Source organism: Bos javanicus, chromosome 9 (genome assembly GCF_032452875.1).
Source record: "Bos javanicus breed banteng chromosome 9, ARS-OSU_banteng_1.0, whole genome shotgun sequence".
Taxonomy (NCBI): Eukaryota; Metazoa; Chordata; class Mammalia; order Artiodactyla; family Bovidae; genus Bos; species Bos javanicus.
Genome location: NC_083876.1, coordinates 100,729,092 through 100,745,793, shown reverse-complemented (window position 1 = coordinate 100,745,793; position 16,702 = coordinate 100,729,092). Strand labels below are relative to the sequence as shown.

Here is a 16,702-nt window from a genome sequence, read left to right as displayed (position 1 = left end):
TGACATGTAACTAAGTTTCAAGTTTTATGAGGGCTATCAGAATGCAGAGCTCACTTAATTATGAGCCAACCTGTTTATTCCTGAAAGGTTTGGAGTAACAAGTGTTCAGTCCCAGTCTTCTCCTCCTTCTGAGACATCACTAAGGAAACTCAAAGCGAAGGAAAAGAATCGGCAAGAAACAGCATTCGACAGGTGTTGCAGCACCTGCACACGGGGGTGAGTGACAGCGCCCGCTGAGGCTGTGTGTCTGTGATTTAAATCTTGGACTAAATATTTCATGAAGAAGAAACAGTGGCTGGGCGCCTATTGGATTCACATGAACAGAAGTGCCCTCCAGTATTAAGTAAGGAGGACACTTAACAGATATGATCAATAATCAGTAGGCTCCTCCTCAACCTGTTCCTTTTCCGTTGTCAGGCTCTGGCATTTTTCATTGGTACGGGAAGTGTGTGCTGTCCAGCCATCGGCTGGAGAAAAGAAGGAAGTAAACTAGAAAGAAGTTGATTTCAGAAGAGGGCTAGTGACCATCCTGAAGCTTGTGTCCTGATTTAACGAAGACCCAGAAGAACAAATATCTGATGCTTTCCTCCCTGCGCCCTGTGCCCGGCGCTCCGATGGCTTCTCTTCAAACTAAAGACACATTTTCTTGTAACAGGAAAGTCACTTTAATGACTCCAAAAGGCAACCGAAGAAACCTAAAGGACATTGAGAAGCATTCTGCCTGTAGAAGAATAAACAGTGAACACTTCCAGAAGAAACGCATCCTCCCCAAACCGCCGGGCAGCCAGGCAGACCCTTCCCGCGGGGCCGAGGGCGCCGCGCGCGCGGATCCCCGACTTCCGGGAGAGTAACAGGTGTTAGCGAAGCCAGCCGCGTCGGCCTGGAGGCTTCGGAAGACCGGGCTATGCGGCTCGGCCGTTTCGGTTCTTTCTTCGCCAAAAAAAAACACAAACAAACAAAAAACCCCAGCAGGCAAATTCCACCCCCTTCCACCCTCCGTAAGGTAAGAGCCACCGCAATCTTTTGCTGGTTCTGCAAAGTGAAGAATTCCGATCCAGCGAGTGCCAGGGATGGCGCGCGCTAGGAGCGACGCTCAGAGTTCACCGGGCAGTCGCGGAAACGCCCGGGGACCTGGCTGGGGAACCGGGGCCGCGCCGCCGTCCCGGCGCCCCGTCTGCTCAGTCTGGTGCAAATACATACATGCCCTTTTCCACTGTGGCCGTTTGGATTAGAGTGGGGAAAAGCAGACTAGGGAAGAAATTATATTTCAAGATAAAAAACCTCTCCGAACTGGACGGAGAGAAGAAAAAAAAAAAGTGGAAGGCTAGAAGAGACCCCGGGACCAAGCGCACACTGGGGTCCCCGGCCCTGCGTCCACCGAGCGGCTGCACCGCCGCACATGCCTCTCGCTCAGGTGACCGTCTTGACCTTCGCGGAAGCAGGGCTTCGGCGCGCCGGCCCCAGTCCTGGGAAGGTGACCTAGGCCAGGGAGTCTGGGTAGCCCGTCCCGCCGTGGGGCAGCCGGCCCACCGCCCCAACCCCCGCTCCGCAGCGCTGCGATGGCCCGGCTGCCTGCGATGGGCGGGTACCGACACCTGCGCGCCCGGCGCTCGGCTCTCCAACTTGGCAAACTTCTGGCGGCCGCTCCGTGCTCAGAGCGCCCGTTGGGCGACATAGTTCCCTTTTGTAGTAATTGTCTGGATTGGGGCTGGGGGCCGAGGGAGGGGGGCATGGTCCGAGAAAGCCGAGAGTGAGGACTCAGTCTCAGAACTTGTTTGCCTTTTCTATTCTCTGGCCTCACCTGGGCGAACTGGGTTGTGCACACAAAGTTCGTTGTAAAGTGAGTATCAGAGAGGGAGTCCTGGGGAAGAGCTGGCTTGCTAAACCCTAGTTTACTGGGAACAGTAAGCCTTGATAGAAATTCCAACCCAGCGTCTGAGTTGGCACTCTCCTGGGAGTTGTGAGCACATTTCGGTTGGAGCTGCGGGCCGGCTGGCGGGAGGGTGCCCGGGCCCGGTCAGGGACAAGGCTCGCCCGGCGGTGCACAGCTGGAGCAGCTGCAGGGCGGCGGGTATCAAGAATCTAACACCAGGCCCAGATGTGAGGACGCCTCGCAAGACCCAGGCGTCGCTCGGTCCTCCGGCCCGGGCCCGGGGCGCACCCTGGACGCCGGGAGCCGCTGGGGTGTGGGGCCTGGCGCCGGGGGGCCAAGTAGCTGCCGGGCGCGCTGCGTGGGCGCGGGCGGCTGCGGCGTGGGGCGCCTTGGCTCCGCCAGTGGGCGTCTTCTGCAGCCGCCGCCGCCGCCTCCACGGGCAGCGGCACTGCGGCGCTTTTCTCCGCTGCTTTCGAGCAGTCGCTGAGGCTTAGCCACCACCGGAGCGCGCACAGACCACGCCACGCTTGCAGGCAGCGTCTCCGCCGCCCCTCGCCCGCCGGGAGCACGCCGATTGTGCGCGCCGGCCGGGAGCCAGGCGCCGCCGCGGGGGACTCGCCCGCCCGGCCCCGGGTCCTCCCGGCCCCCCATGCGGAATACGATGTGAAGACTGGGCCGAGCGGGCGCGGAAGACCGGAGAGGAGGACTAACTGACGAACGGGCTGATCGGCCCGGGAGGGCTGGCCCTGCGGGGGCGGAGCCCGCGGAGTCCCGGCCTGTCGCGCGCCCCTCCCGCCCGCGGCCGGCCCCCACCGGCGGCCCGAGGAGGAGGAGGGGGCTATGGCCAGCCCCGAAGAGCCACTTGCTCCCCGCCCCCAGGCCCCCCTGCCCGCGGCGGGGGACGAGCCCGGCTCCGGCAAACTCCGCCCGGAGCCCGGGCGCAGCGCCGCCGGCGGGAGGAGCGCAGCGGGCCCGGGCCCGGCCCCCGAGCCGCCTGGTCGCGGCCGGGCCGAGCGCGCCTGGTCCCCGCGCCCGCCCCCCTCTTCCGCTGGCCGCGCCAGCCCCCCGGGGGGCCCCGGCGCCCTGTCTGCGCGCGGCGGCGGGGGCGGCTGGGTCGCAGCGCGCGCTCCCTTCGCGCTCGCCTTCTCCTCCCCGGTCCGCGCCTCCGCTCCATCTTCCTTTTACTTCTGGCCGCCGCCCCCCCAACCCCCGCCTTGTCTTCTCCCCTCCTCATCTGCTTTTCACCTCCCCGCGCGTCTCCCAGGAAGGGAGGGCGCAGCGGCGGCGGCGGCGGCGGCCCGAGGAGGCGGCGGCGATGCTGGCGGCGGCGGCGGACAAGAGGCGGCTCCCCTGAGCGTCCCCCCCAGCAGGAGTCACCGCGGCGGCGGCGGCGGGCGGCGGCGGCTCTTCCTCTCCCCCGCGCTCCGAGGCTTGCTGCTCTCGGCCCGCGCCGGGCCCCGGCCGCCGCCGCCGCCCCGGCTCCCGCTCGGCCCGGCCGCCCCCCGCGCGGGTTCCCGCGGCTTCCCGGGCGCCGGCGGGGGCTGCCCCGCTCCGGGTCCCGGTCCCGGTCCCAGCCCGGGCGGCGGCGGCCGAACGGCGCGGCGGCCTCGAGGCGCCGGCGCCGCGCTCGCCGCCGCGTTCCCGCTGCTCTTTGCCTCCGACATGGAAGATGGACCTTCTAATAACGCGAGCTGCTTCCGAAGGCTGACGGAGTGTTTCCTGAGCCCCAGTAAGTGCCAGGTTCCGCGTTCCCCGCGGCGGGCGGCGGGCCGGGTGTGTGGGGCCGGCCGGGGGGCGTTGGGCGGCCGGCGACGGGCTTCTCTGGAGGGTCGGGGGGCTCGGCCAGCCCGGGACCCCGGGCTTCCCCAGGCTCCTCGTGTCGCGGGGAAGGGTAAGCCGGGAGGGCGGCGGGAGCCGCGCGCTTGGGACGGGACCTGCTGCTGCCCGCTCGGGCCCCCGGGGCTGTTTCTGGCCACGCTCGCCCTGCACGTCTTTTGCTATGATCTCCCACACCACGGACGCCGCCTTCTCTCTATTTAGCCTGGGGCCACTTGGCTGGAGCAGAGGCGCTTCCTTCCTCCGGGGGGGTCCCGCCTGCTGTCTGCCTCGGCTGGAGGAGGGCAGGCCAGGGCCCCGGGACCCCGCGCTCCCCAAGGTGGAGGCACGGGCTGTTCCCCGGGCTCGGTGTCGCGGCCCGGCCTGGCTACCCCGGGCCCCACCGGGACCCGTTTCCAGAGCGTGGACTGACCGCGTGGAGATGGGTGCGCCTCCGCCCAGAGTCCACTTTCTCTCGGATCTCGAGTCTAGATCCTGGGGCTTAGCCGGTGCTCGGGTTGGTAAGGGGCAAGACAATGGGCTGTTAGGGCGAAGGAGAACGGCGCCGCCGGTCCGGACCCCTGGGGCCGCGCCCCACCCGGGACCCCGGGCACTCCCCGCGAGCGGGGCTCGGAGCGCGCCGGAGCAGGGGTGGCGAAAGGCGTGTCACGGGGGAGGGGGGCAAAACCGAGCAGAAGCATCGAGGCAGATATTTGCTAGGAGGCAGGAGGCAGGAGATGTTCAGGGAAGAGGCGCCGGGTGCGCGGAGGAGGGGGCCGCCGTTGTCTTGGATGGAGGGCGAGCGAGGTGAGGACCGGAGACCGGGCGGGGCGGGAGGTCGCGCCCGCGGGAACCCCGGGCGATTCCGGCGCCAGCCGGGTCGGGCGCGGCTCCTCACGGCCCTCGGCGCGGGCTCCGGCGCCACCGTCCACCGCGTGCGCACCCGAGCCTTTGTCTGCTGCTCGCCCGGGACCCGCGTTTCCGCGGCGCCTTCTCCCGGCCGGCGGTTCCAGGGTGGCCGTTTTCGGCTTCCCGCTCCCATCTGCCGCTCACTCCGCAGCCCTGGCCGGCCTGCACCTCCCGGGCACCTGGGGTCCGACCCCTCCTCGCGGCCGGAACCCGTCTGGGCTCACCGCCCGCCCGGGAGCCTCTGGGGTGCCGTTCCCGGGCGTGTGAGCGTGTCTGGTGGGGCCTGGCCGCCGCCCCCCATCCTGCCGCGAGCTCCCGCCTCCCTGGCCAGGTTCAGCCCGCTCGGGCCGCGGGACCCAGCGGCCTCGCGGACGCTTGTTGGCGGTCTGGAGCCGCTGGCGGCAGTCTCTGCTCGTGTTTGCCATTGACCTGGAAGGACAGCGGGGTGTGGGCCCTGGACGCCCAGCGGACACTCCTATCCTGTAGCCTCCCCCTAGTCCGACCCGCAGGGCAGCTCTCAGGTGTCTGCCTCCTTCGGGCCCCCACCTTGCGGGTGTTGCTTGACTCCTAATTGCTGCGGTTCAGGAAGGACACGGTCTGCGGGGAGCGGCCTCGCCTGCTGCCCTTAGACGTGTTAGGTATGGACATCTGTACTTGTTGAAACGGACCCCGCTTGGCAGTGAACTGAATGAAGGCTGGTGGAGAGTGTGGAGCTCCTAACTCACTCTGACTTGAGTTGGGTTAGTCCGGTGCCTAGGACTGGGGTTCCAGTCTGCCCCTTTCCTCTTGAACTAGGGATTTCTTTCACTAAAAAATAAAACAGCAGTTTTTCACAATTTGCAGATGGTGGAAGGGAGGGAGACGGGGGTGGAGGCTCCCATACATTGCATATGAAAGTTTTGGGTGGATGACTGTGCTAGGGAGACTGGGTGTGTAGGGATTTCCCTAAAATGATGAAGTTTCTGTTCCTGTTGTTACTGCTGTTTGTCTGGGGTGGGGCAGGTTGGGAGGGATGTTGGGGAGAAGAATAAAGATGAACATCTCAGGTAAGATGGAGGTGTCCTGGGAGAGTCCTTAGCAAACTGTCTTTTTGGAAAGACAGAGGACCCCGGGGGAGAGGGCCATCTGCCCCCCTTCCCACCCGCTGCCCTGCAGGGAGTTTCCACAGGGAGAGGCCCAGTGATAATAGACTCAGGAGTTGTTGAAGGTTTTTGTTTGTTTCATGGTTTTTTTTTTTTTCCCTCCCCCTTAATCAAGTCAGTGAGAAGTAGCTTGGGATTTGAATAGGAACCAATGTTTATAAAAATCTTTGGAACATTACTAAGGTAGTAAATACTAAAGGTCCCTGGGTTGGGAAGATCCCGTGGAAAAGGGAATGGCTACCCACTCCAGTATTCTGGCCTGGAGAATTCCATGGACTGTGTAGTCCATGGGGTTCAAAGAGTCGGACACAACTGAGCGACTTTCACACACACACGCACACACACTTTTGAGAAAAATCTATTATTGGACCCAGCTCACTGCAACAATGGCAAGAGGCTAGATGGTGGCTTTAAGAACCGCATCAGTTTCTGCTCGGACACTGTGTCCTTCACGTTAGGGACTCTCTTTCTGTCTGTTGCTGCGTGACAAGCCACATTTGTGGGAATTGCTGAAGTACCTGAACCTTGGCAGACTTTTTTGATATTTGTCAATGAAAATGAGTCTTTTTGAGAAAAATCTGGGTTTCTGTAAGAATGCAAAAGTGCCCACATGTGTAAGGATGTGTCATAGCTGGTGGCCGTTTATTCCCTTTTTTCCTTTCTGTCTGATCTCTTCTGGGTCTAACAAGTAAGTTGTCACATAAAGGCTGCTATGTCTGATTGTTGTTTGTAGAAATGCCTGTTTTACCATTATCGGAAAGCAAATCGTGTTTTGAGAGTATAATATCCTGTTTTCACTCCTGTCCATTTTGGCTCTGCATTTTGGTTCACACAGATTCACTGATTTGCTCGGTAATGCATGGAACAAACACTTATTAAGAGCTCCTGCCACTTGCCAGGCGCTGCCCTACCAGGCTGTAGTCCAAGAGTTCACCAACTTGAGAAGAGAGCCTCCGAGAAGCAAGTGCGGCAATGACGCCCAGTGCCAGGGGGCTCGGCCGTCGTTCTCTGACCCTGGCAGGCTGGTGCCGACTGAGCTTCATCAGCCATCTGCCTTTAAGCGCTGACCTCTGAGCTTGTCCTCCGGCACTGGGCTTCGGGACTTCACTGCTCGCAGAGGTGTTGCTGTGAAGTCCGCTCTGCAGTGCCGTGTGTGTGTGTGTGTGTGTGTGTGTGTGCGCGTGTGTGCATGTGTGCGTGTGTGCGTGCGCACACACAGACAGGAAAGGAACACCAAGAGGCCATGCTTTGACAGGCCAGTAGGAGCTGCATTGTCTTTTGGAGGAAACAGCTCACTTTGTCTACACGTGGAGCGTGGCAGGGCGTGCAGGAGGTATGTACACCGGTGGGGCAAGGACTTGGAGTTGAGTTGGGAATCCTGCCCTAAGAACACACGAAAGTTAAAGGAAGGTCCTTGTCTCTCTCTTCCTCTCACAAATGCTCCTGCCTCTCTCCTCATGGGTGTTTCCCCGGTAGGCTGCTGTGAATAATGCATAGAGCTGTAGAAAAGAAAAATACTGCTCAGAGACAGCAGAGATAGCGAGGAAAATGAGATAGGAGAGAGAGATGAGATAGGATGAGAAAGTGTTGGTGCAGGCGGCAAACACGTCTTCACGCTACAATTTGTTGTATATTTCTAAAATATTCTGAACAGAAAATGTGTATGTGTTTAGGAAAGGTGGATTTTTAATATACTCTCCATCCATGACTAACCACTCCTTGCTCTGTTTCTTGAGACTTAAGATACTGTGTGGCCAACACTTGAGCAAACTGAGATAAATATGGTCCCTTTTAAGAGCAAGTGCGTATAACACACAGACTCTACTCTAGACTTCACATTTAACTTGTTCCTGTGGACCTGATGATTCTGGGATTGCAGTGGGATGCAAGGCTGACCACGCAGCAGCGAAACTGGGTAGAAATCAGTTAACAGCAACTGACAGGGAGATGTAAACAGCGGAAACCAGTCCTTCGGAGGAGCTGCACTGCCGATGGGATACCCACCAAGATAACCAGCAGAGGAACACTGTGAGGACTTGCCGCCAGGCCCGGGTGAGATCAGGAAAGAGCCCAGCGAAGTGGAGGTGCCAGTGTCTGTCCTGACTGGTGGAATCAGGGTTTAATCAAAGGAGAAGCTGTTTGAACTGGGAGGAGTTATTCATATTCGTCAATTTTTAGTTTCACAAAATTCTTCTTTTAATTTCAAGCAACTTCCACGAACAAAGATAATCCCTAAACATTTAAATGAGAAACAGTGGAAACCATAGAAGATGGTGTCTTCTGCAATGTCAGCCTGACCCATTAGCTTGAGGTAATTTTGCATCTAAAACTTTTTCTGTCCCATTAACAAAATTAAGTGAGGTCAATAAATAAATAAGTGATGGGGATACAGCATGGTGACTGTAATTATTAATACTGTATTACATATTTGAAAGTTACCAAGGGAGTAGATCTTAAAAGTACTTATCACACACACACAAATACAGTATATGAGGTAGTAGATTCTGTTTATTGTACAGAAGGTTAAGCTTGATGTGGTGAACATTTTACCAGTTAATACACTGTTAGCTATTGTTTGTTAAAATCAGCTCACAAATTCTGAGAAGGAAAGAAAAAATAATTTTAACGAAAAAGGAATATTTCCCTCTTAAAAGAAGAACTTAGTTTTAATTAAAAAACATTTTAATTTCCTTTTAAAATGTAGATCGAGCTCCTCCAGCTGATATAAATCTGACTAAGGGGAAACTCCACCAATTTGTTACACCATCGCTCAGTCTTGTCCCACTCTTTGTGACCCGTGGACTGCAGCAAGCCAGGCTTCCCTGTCCTTCACTGTCTTCCAGAGTTTGCTCACACTCACATGCATTGAGTCACTGATGCTATCCAACCTTCTCAGCCTCTGTCTTCCCCTTCTCTTTTTGCTTTCAGTCTTTCCCAGCATCAGGGTCTCTTCCAGTAAGTTGACTCTTCATATCAGGTGGCCAAAGTATTGGAGCTTCAGTTTAAGCATCAGTCCTTCCAATGAATATTCAAGACTGATTTCTTTTAGGGTGGACTGGTTTGACCTCCTTATAGTCCAAGAGACTCTCAAGAGTCTTCTCCAGCACCATAGTTCAAAAGCATCACTTTTCCAGCACTCAACCTTATGGTCCAAACTCTCACATCCATACATGTCTACTGGAAAAACCATAGCTTTGACTATACAGACCTTTGTTGGCAAAGTGATGGGTCTGCTTTAATATGCTGTCCAGGTTTGTCAGAGCTTTTCTTCCAAGGAGCAAGTGTCTTTCAATTGTATGGCTTCAGTCACCATCCCCAGTGATTTTGGAGCCCAAGAAAAGAAAATCTGTTACTATTTTCACCTTTTCCCCATCTATTTGCCATGAAGTCATGGGACTGGATGCCATGATCCTAGTTTTTTATGTTGGGTTTAAACCAGCTTTTTCACTCTCTTTCACCTTCATCAAGAGGCTCTTTAGTTCCTCTTTGCTTTCTGCCATTAGAGGGCTGCATATCTGAGGTTACTGATATTTCTCCTGGAAATCTTGATTCCAGCTTGTGCTTCATCCAGCCCAGCATTTCAAATGATGTATTCTGCATACAAGTTAAATAAGCAGGATGGCGGTATGCAGCCTTGATGTAGTCCTTTCCCAATTGGACAGCCCATTGTTCTGTGTCCAATTCCAACTGTTGCTTCTTGATCTGAATACAGGTTTCTCAGGTGACAGGTCAGGTGGTCTGGTTTTCCCATGTCTTTAAGAATTTTCCGTAGTTTGTTGTGATCCCCACAGTCAGATCTGAAGTCATGTATGATGTGAAAGTTGGACCATAAAGAAGGCTGAGCACCAAAGAAATGACGCTTTCAAACTGTGGTGCTGGAGAGACTCTTGAGAGTCCCTTGGACTGCAAGGAGATCCAGCCAGTTCATCCTAAAAGAAATCAACCCTGAATATTCATTGGAAGGACTGATGTGGAAGCTGAGGCTCCAGTACTTTGGCCACCTGATGGGAAGAGCTGACTCACTGGAAAAGACGCTGATGCTGGGAAAGACTGAGGGCAAGAGGAGAAGGGGATGACAGAGGATGAGATGGTTGGATGGCATCACCGGCTCAATGGACATGAGTTTGAACAAACTCCCGGAGATAGTGAAGGACAGGGAAGCCTGACGTATTACAGTCCACGGGGTTGCAAAGGATTGCACATGACTTAGTGACTGAACAACAACAACTCAGTCAAAGGTTTTAGCTAGTCAGTAAAAGCAGAAGTAGATGTTTATTTTTCTGAAATTCCCTTGCTTTCTCTATAATCCAACAAATGCTGGTGATTTGATCTCTGGTTCCTGTGCCTTTTCTAAATCCAGCTTGAACATCTGAAAGATTTTGGTTCACATACTGCTGAAGCCTACCTTGAAGGCTTTTGAGCATTCCTTGTTAGCCTGTGAACTGAGCACAACTGTGTGATAGTTTGAAAGTTCTTTGAGATTGGAATGAAAACTGACCTTTTGCAGTCCTGGGGCCATTGCTGAGTTTTCCAAATTTGCTGACATATTGAGTGCAACACTTTCACAGCATCATCTTTTAGGATTTGAAATAGCTCAGCTGGAATTCCATCACCTCTATTAGCTTCAATAGTAGTAATAGTTCCTAAGGCCCACTTGACCTCACAGTCTAGGATGTCTGGCTTTATGTGAGTGACCACACCATCCTGGTTATCCAGGTCATTAAGACCTTCTTTGTACAGTTCTTCTATGTATTCTTGACACCTCTTCTTCTTGTCTTCTGCTTCTGTTAGGTCCACACCATTTCTGTCCTTCATTGAGCCCATCTTTGGATGAAATGTTTCCTTGGTATCTCCAATTCTCTGGACTCGATCTCTAGTCTTACCCATTCTATTGTTTTCCTCAATTTCCTTACATTGTTCACTTATGAAGGTTTTCTTATCTCTTCTAGCTATTCTCTGGAACTCTGCATTCAGTTGGGTTTATCTTTTCCTTTCTCCTAGCCTTTCACTTCTCTTCTTTCCTCCGCTATGTGTAAGGCCCTGTGAGACAATCGCTTTGCCTTCTTGCAGTTCTTTTCTTTGGGATCGTTCTGGTCACCACCTGCTGTACAGCGCTACAAAGCACTGTGCATAGTCTCCAGGCACTCTGTCCACCGGATCTAATCCCTTGAGTCTATTCTTCACGTCCACTGTATAATCACAAGGGATTTGATTTAGGTCATACCTGAGTGAAAGAACGTGAAAGTGAAGTCGCTCAGTCGTGTTCGACTCTTTGCGACCCCATGGACTGTAGCCCGATAGGATTCCCCAGGCAAGAATACTGGAGTGGGTTGCCATTTCCTTCTCCAAAGTGTGGTTTTCCCTCCTTTCTTCAATTTGAGTCTGAATTTTGCAACAAGAAGCTGATGATTGGAGCCATAGTCAGCTCGGTGGTGGAGCTGCTCAAATCTTACAAAGGAAGTAGAGGATGCCTGCACTGGGATTTTACTTGCTGCATTCTGTACCTCTGCAGTTCTCTCACTCAGGGACTGGCCTGCTTGCTCCTGCCTGTCTCCCTGTGCAGAAGGAGAGCCTGGTGGGAACCTGAGGGCAGGGGCTCGTCTTCCTGGGTTACAGTCCTGAGCCTGGAGAGACGGTGACACATCCATGGAAGGAGCCAGATCCTTGTGTTGAAAATTCAGAGGCGAAAGGAAGCCCAACAGCAACATGATGTCTGCCTTCTAGGAGCTTAGACGCTGAAGGCCACTCATCAGAAGTGCCCTTGGCCTTGGCCCTGTCCTGAGGAGCCAGGAGTCGGCCCACCGTGTGTTAGGGATCACAGAGACGGGCCAGCGGACAGGAGGTTAGGGCTGTTAGGGCCAGCAGACAGCAGGTTCCTTGGCGAAGCCGGTGCAGCAGCTCTGGGGCCCAAGCTGAGGCCCCTCTCCTCGGAGGGCCCAGAAAACATTCCACAGCAGCTGGGCCAGGTCTTGCAGTGGAGGGTTCTTCCAGGCAGGGCCGGGGGAAGAGGGCTGGGGAAGGGCACATCGGAGCTTACTCTCTGTGTTCCTGAGTCCAGGGGTGGTCTGCTCACTGCAGGACGAGCCAGTAATCAGAAGACGAGGTGTGGATGCAAGGAGCAGCAAGTTTGTTCCAAAGTCCGGCATCCAGGACGATTGTGGACTCGCCCTGGAGTACCCTGTCTGGGAGTCTGGAGGCTGGTCTCTTATAGAACGGGGAGGGCGAGGACCTGAAGGAGCCAAGTGAGAGGCCGGCCTGGGGAGGGGATGTGTTAGTTTCTTGGTTCCTGCAGCCATTAACCCGGGGGCAGGGGCAGGGTGTTCCCCTGAGCTGAACAAAGGCTCTTTAGTTTCACATTCTGGCCGTGGGGCAGGTTCTCCGAGGCAGACCATTAAGGAAGTGAAGTTGCTCAGTCCCGTGCAACTCTTGGCGATCCCATGGACTGTAGCCTACCAGGCTCCTCCATCCGTGGAATTTTCCAGGCAAGAGTACTGGAGCGGGTGGGTTGCCATTTCCTTCTCCAGGGGATCTTCCCGACCCGGCGATCGAACCCAGGTCTCCCGCATGGCAGGCAGACGCTGTACCTCTGAGCCACCAGGGAAGCCTAGAGATGGCATCCTTTTAGTGATTGTTGTGACAGAGGCAGTGGGAAGCAGAGGTTGACGGGCAAGACAGAGACCCGCAGGCAGTCAGAGCTGGTGCTTCCCTGTTCCTTCAGGAGGTGGCTGAGGGGCGTCCTGGGGAGGGGGCTGTAAGACTGACGGAGCTCCTCCAGGCCGCTGCCGCGGGTCTCATGGTTGTCCTTTGAGGGGCTGTACAGAGACGTAAGGGGGAAGGTGAGAAGACTGCCTTCTGAGGTAGAGCTGGGCAGAGGCGGAGGCGAGGGCGGGGGGCTCCTCTGTGGCAGGCACTCTACCAGGTGAGGGGAGGCCGGGCCGGGCCGAGATGGGCTGGGTGACCGTGTGAGGTCGGGACGGTGGAGGTGTATTTTGGGGACGGGGCATGGTCCTGTGACCCGGAGAGAAGAAAGATCAGCATGGAAAGACGCCGCGCCTGCCCTGTGGCGAGCCCTGCTGGTGGTGCCTATCCACTGTGCTGTAGGCCCCGAGCCGTCAGACTCGGGGACCCCAGATAGCAGAAGTGTCAAGCATCTTCAGAGTTTGCAGTGAGTTAAACTGGAGAGTTGGCCGCTCTAGTCTGGGTGATCCATGAGAGTCTCTCTGGGAAGAGGAAGTTACATTGGAATGTCAGTGACCGAGGGCTGCCAGCTCGGTGGGCATGAGAAAGAGGTCACCCCAGACAGAGGTCGCCCCGAGGAGCAGAGTGAGGCCTGACCCCTGGGAGCACCTCGCTGAGGTGCCCACGGGTGGTTAGGGTCCTGTCCAGTTTGCCTTTTGCTCCCTCGTGGGGGACGGTCTCCGAAGGTTCTAGGCAGGTGTGTGATGGGTGATCCGTGAGGTCAGTCCATTCTGCCTGCCGTCAGGCCAGTGAGTCTGAGGGGCTGCGGTGGATATGGTGGCCCGAAGGCCACCTCGCTGTAGTTGGGACCAGAGACAGTGGTCGTTTGGATCAGGGTGGTGATGATGGCAAAGGAAGCCGTCGAATTCCGTGGCTTCGGGGCCGTGTTTGGGGGCAGAATGTATAAGACGTGCAAGTGGATCAGCTACGTGGAGGGGCGGGGGGTGGGGGTGGGCAAGGTGTCCAGAACAAGGCCCAGGCTTTGGCTGGAGCGCCGGGCACCAAGCGAAACTGCTGTGACGGGAGGGACTCAGGCGTCCTGTGTGGCCGTGTCAAGTCTAAGATGCCCGCGGCGCAGTTCAGTGGAGCTGATGAGAAGGCAGTTGGAAAAGTTAAGTCTGGAAATTGGAGGGGTCGATGGACCAAGACCGGAGGATTTAGATTATAATCATGGTGTTTAAAGCCGTGGGATTGTATGTTCCCTGCTGTGAGTCTGTGGGTACTTCAGGTGAAGTCGCGGGTCTTGGTGGCGGTCGCTCAAGGATCAGCCCTGTGCTGTGGGTGAGGCTCCCCCCGGCTCTGATGAGTGACGGGGGGCTCTGGTCAGGGAACTGAGGAGATCTGTGACTCCGCAGGGAGCAGGTGGAGCCCTGTTCTGAATGGGAACCCGAAATAACCGTGGGAGTGAAGGGCCAGAGGCAAAGCCAGCGGGAGAGAAAGGGCCGTGGAGGCCCTGAGGAGGGGCCGTCTGAGAGCCAGGAGGTGAAGCAGAGCAGAGCAAGCCGCAGAGTCTGGAGGAAGGACCTGGAGGCGGAGGCGGCCAGTGCCCCGGTTTCCCGAGAGTCAGTGGAGCCAGGAGCTGCAGGCGGCCTCCGCGGGGCTTCCGGGGAGCGGTGGAGGCGGAGCTGTCTTCAGGGGCTGGGGGGCAGTGGAGACGAGACGCGGGGTGTTCAGTCCTCACAGAAGGAAGGGGAGACGTCGCCCGAGACCCAGGGGTCGCCCCATGACCCAGGGGATACCCCGTGACCTGGGGGTCACCCCATGGCCCGGGGAGGGACGTGCTGGCTTTTCCCACCTAGGACTGGCCGGAGAGTTATTCGTTGAGGAAAAGGAGTTTGAAGACTAAGCAAAAAGAGAGCGGGACAGAACCTCGGAGCCTCGGGGGACCTTGTCCTCAGAGAGGGGGCAGGGTGAGCGGCCTAGGGGCTGAGGGCCTGACAGCCCCCTCGCGGGCCCTCCTGCCCGGCTCCCTGACTGGGCAGCGCCCTGGGCTCTGAGAGGGATGGGAGTGGGAGGGTAGGAGGGCGAGTCCCCCGAGCCGAGCTGCCCGGGGCCACACCAGAGTCAGGGGCGCGATCGGAAGGTCCTGCCCTGGTCAGAGGGGGTGGACGGGAGACTGGACAGTTAGCGGAGTGACGGGAACAGCGGAGAGCCTTGCAGGAGGGAAGGTATATGGTGAAAGGAGCATGGAGGGCTGACCCTTCACAGTGCGTCGGGGGGCGTGGGTGAGGGTGAGCTGGCACAGAGCATGGGCACGCGCGTCTGTGTTGAACCAGGAAGCGTGGACACTTGTGAGCTCTGAGGACACATCTTGGTGAAAATGGTCTGGCGGGATGAGACTTGAGAAGTGTCTCGAGGGGGCAGAGCGTTAGGCGTGTGGAGCTGAGCCTGGAGGGGAGTCTGCCGTCAGAATCCCAGACGCAGAAGTGGGGTGATCTGGTGGGGGCTTCCTGCAGAGGAGGGAAGATAAAGCTGGTGGGAGGGAGCCAGGAGAGACTACCAGGTCCGGCCCCCCCCCCCCCCCCCCCCCCCCACACCCCAGGTCATTCCAGTGTTTGGTTGGGGAAGGGGCGTCATCAGATGATCTAACGTGCGCGTGTCCACTGAGCACCAGCTGCCTTTGTCCCCACTGCTCATGCGTCGGTCCAGACCCATCCTTGCCTTCGACAAGCTGCTGTGTGATGAGGGATGTGGACAAGATCAAAGGCAATCACTGGTGACTGGTGGAGGGTTTCACAGTGGGAAGCATGTGCTTTAATGGCATCTACCGCCCCCAGGAAGACCTCTGTGTCTCCCTCCATCTGCCTTTAAAGCTCTCCGTGCGGTGACCCCCCGGCGCCTCCCGCCTCCCCTCCCCTCCAGTGCCCACGGTGCCAACCGCTTGGGACCCTGAGCTTCTGGCTGGGTCAGGAGGTCTCCTCCTACACCCAGCCCTTCCCCCCAACCAGGGCAGCCTCGGGTCCTCTGGAGTCCAGCCCTGCTCCTAGCCTGCTCACGGGCCCATCTGTGTCTCCCAGTGCCTGGAGCTTGTACTGGGCCACACGCGTGTGCTCCCCGAGGGCAGGAAGCACCTTCTATTCCTTGTCTTAACCTCAGTGCCTCGTGCAAATGTCGGTGACAGAAGTCTAAGGAATAAGCAGGAGAAGGTGTGAGAGTGGGAGAGACCGAGCAAGATGGTCCTGTAAAAACATGAGTTTCCACAGAGGAACAATGAGATAGGTAATGTGGCCAATAAATTCTGCCAGTGTAAGCTAGAACTTCTTTGATTCTTTTTTCTTTTCCACGGGATCTGAGTACGCTCTGGCCCCGGTGACAGGGCCTCGGAGTCGCTGAGAGCGTGGCATCTTCCTGTGTCTGAGCCATGGGCTCGGGGAGCTCCAGGGCTGAGGGCGGAGGGGCGATCAGCGTTAAGAGCGTTCTGGCCGCCTCAGCTTTAGTTCCCGAGGCAGTGATAAAAAGCTTTTTACTTTGACGAAAACATTTTCTAGACTAGGAAAGAGAAAGCGTTGCTTATGAAGTGCTGAAACAGTGCCATGTGTTTGGACGTGCTGAATTATTTATAAGCATGCAAGCGTATCTGGACTTTTAGAAGTCGGTGAGTGCTGTGTAAGAAGCAGTTTTGCAGGAAAAGCGTGTCCCTGCCTGGGCGGAGCACCCCGAGCGGGGGGCAGTCAGGCTGCGCCGCTCTGCCCACGATCTGGGTGTGCCCCCCTGCCCCGGGGTTCTAGCAGCTTCTCAAATAAACCTCTGCAGTGATACCCACAGGAGCTTGATCACTGTGCTGCCTCCATTTGGGTCAGTGTACACTTTATCTTTGCTATTAAGACTGCATGCTTTTTTTCCAATTTTCTTTTGTCCCAGGACCAGAAGTTTACTGTGGAAACATTCTCGGGTCCTCAGTCCTTGTGCCTTTTTAGGATAATGTTCTTTGCATCTCATGGTTAATTATCTTAAGGCAGGTTAAATACCTACTCACAGAACTGCAGAGATTCAAACAGTGTGGTGCTGGCATGTGAACAGATAAACCAGTACAACAGAATGGAAAGGTCTTAAAAGCAGCGCCAGACATGTAGAGGAATTTAGTATACTTCGAAAGTGTCATCTCATGTAGGAGAAGTAGAGATGGACTATTGAATAAATGATTTGGGGACGACTGAGTACTCATCTGGAAACAAAATAAAATTAGAGCTTATTTTTTACTCCAGGATAAATTCCATATGGATCA

At 56.4% G+C, this 16,702-nt stretch overlaps 1 protein-coding gene across 4 annotated transcripts in view; it reads left to right on the top strand.

Moving 5' to 3' along the window:
• Positions 1-16,702, top strand: part of PDE10A (phosphodiesterase 10A) — a 582,319-nt gene that overhangs the window by 310,786 nt on the left and 254,831 nt on the right. Inside the window, exon 1 of one of the 4 annotated variants that reach the window (XM_061428520.1) lies at positions 2,699-3,602. The exons of the other annotated variants lie outside the window; for them this stretch is intronic. Coding sequence (XP_061284504.1) covers positions 2,714-3,602 — 889 coding nt within the window. The 5' untranslated portion in view covers positions 2,699-2,713. Of the gene's footprint in view, positions 1-2,698; positions 3,603-16,702 lie in introns of those variants that run through there. 4 annotated transcript variants of the gene reach the window in all.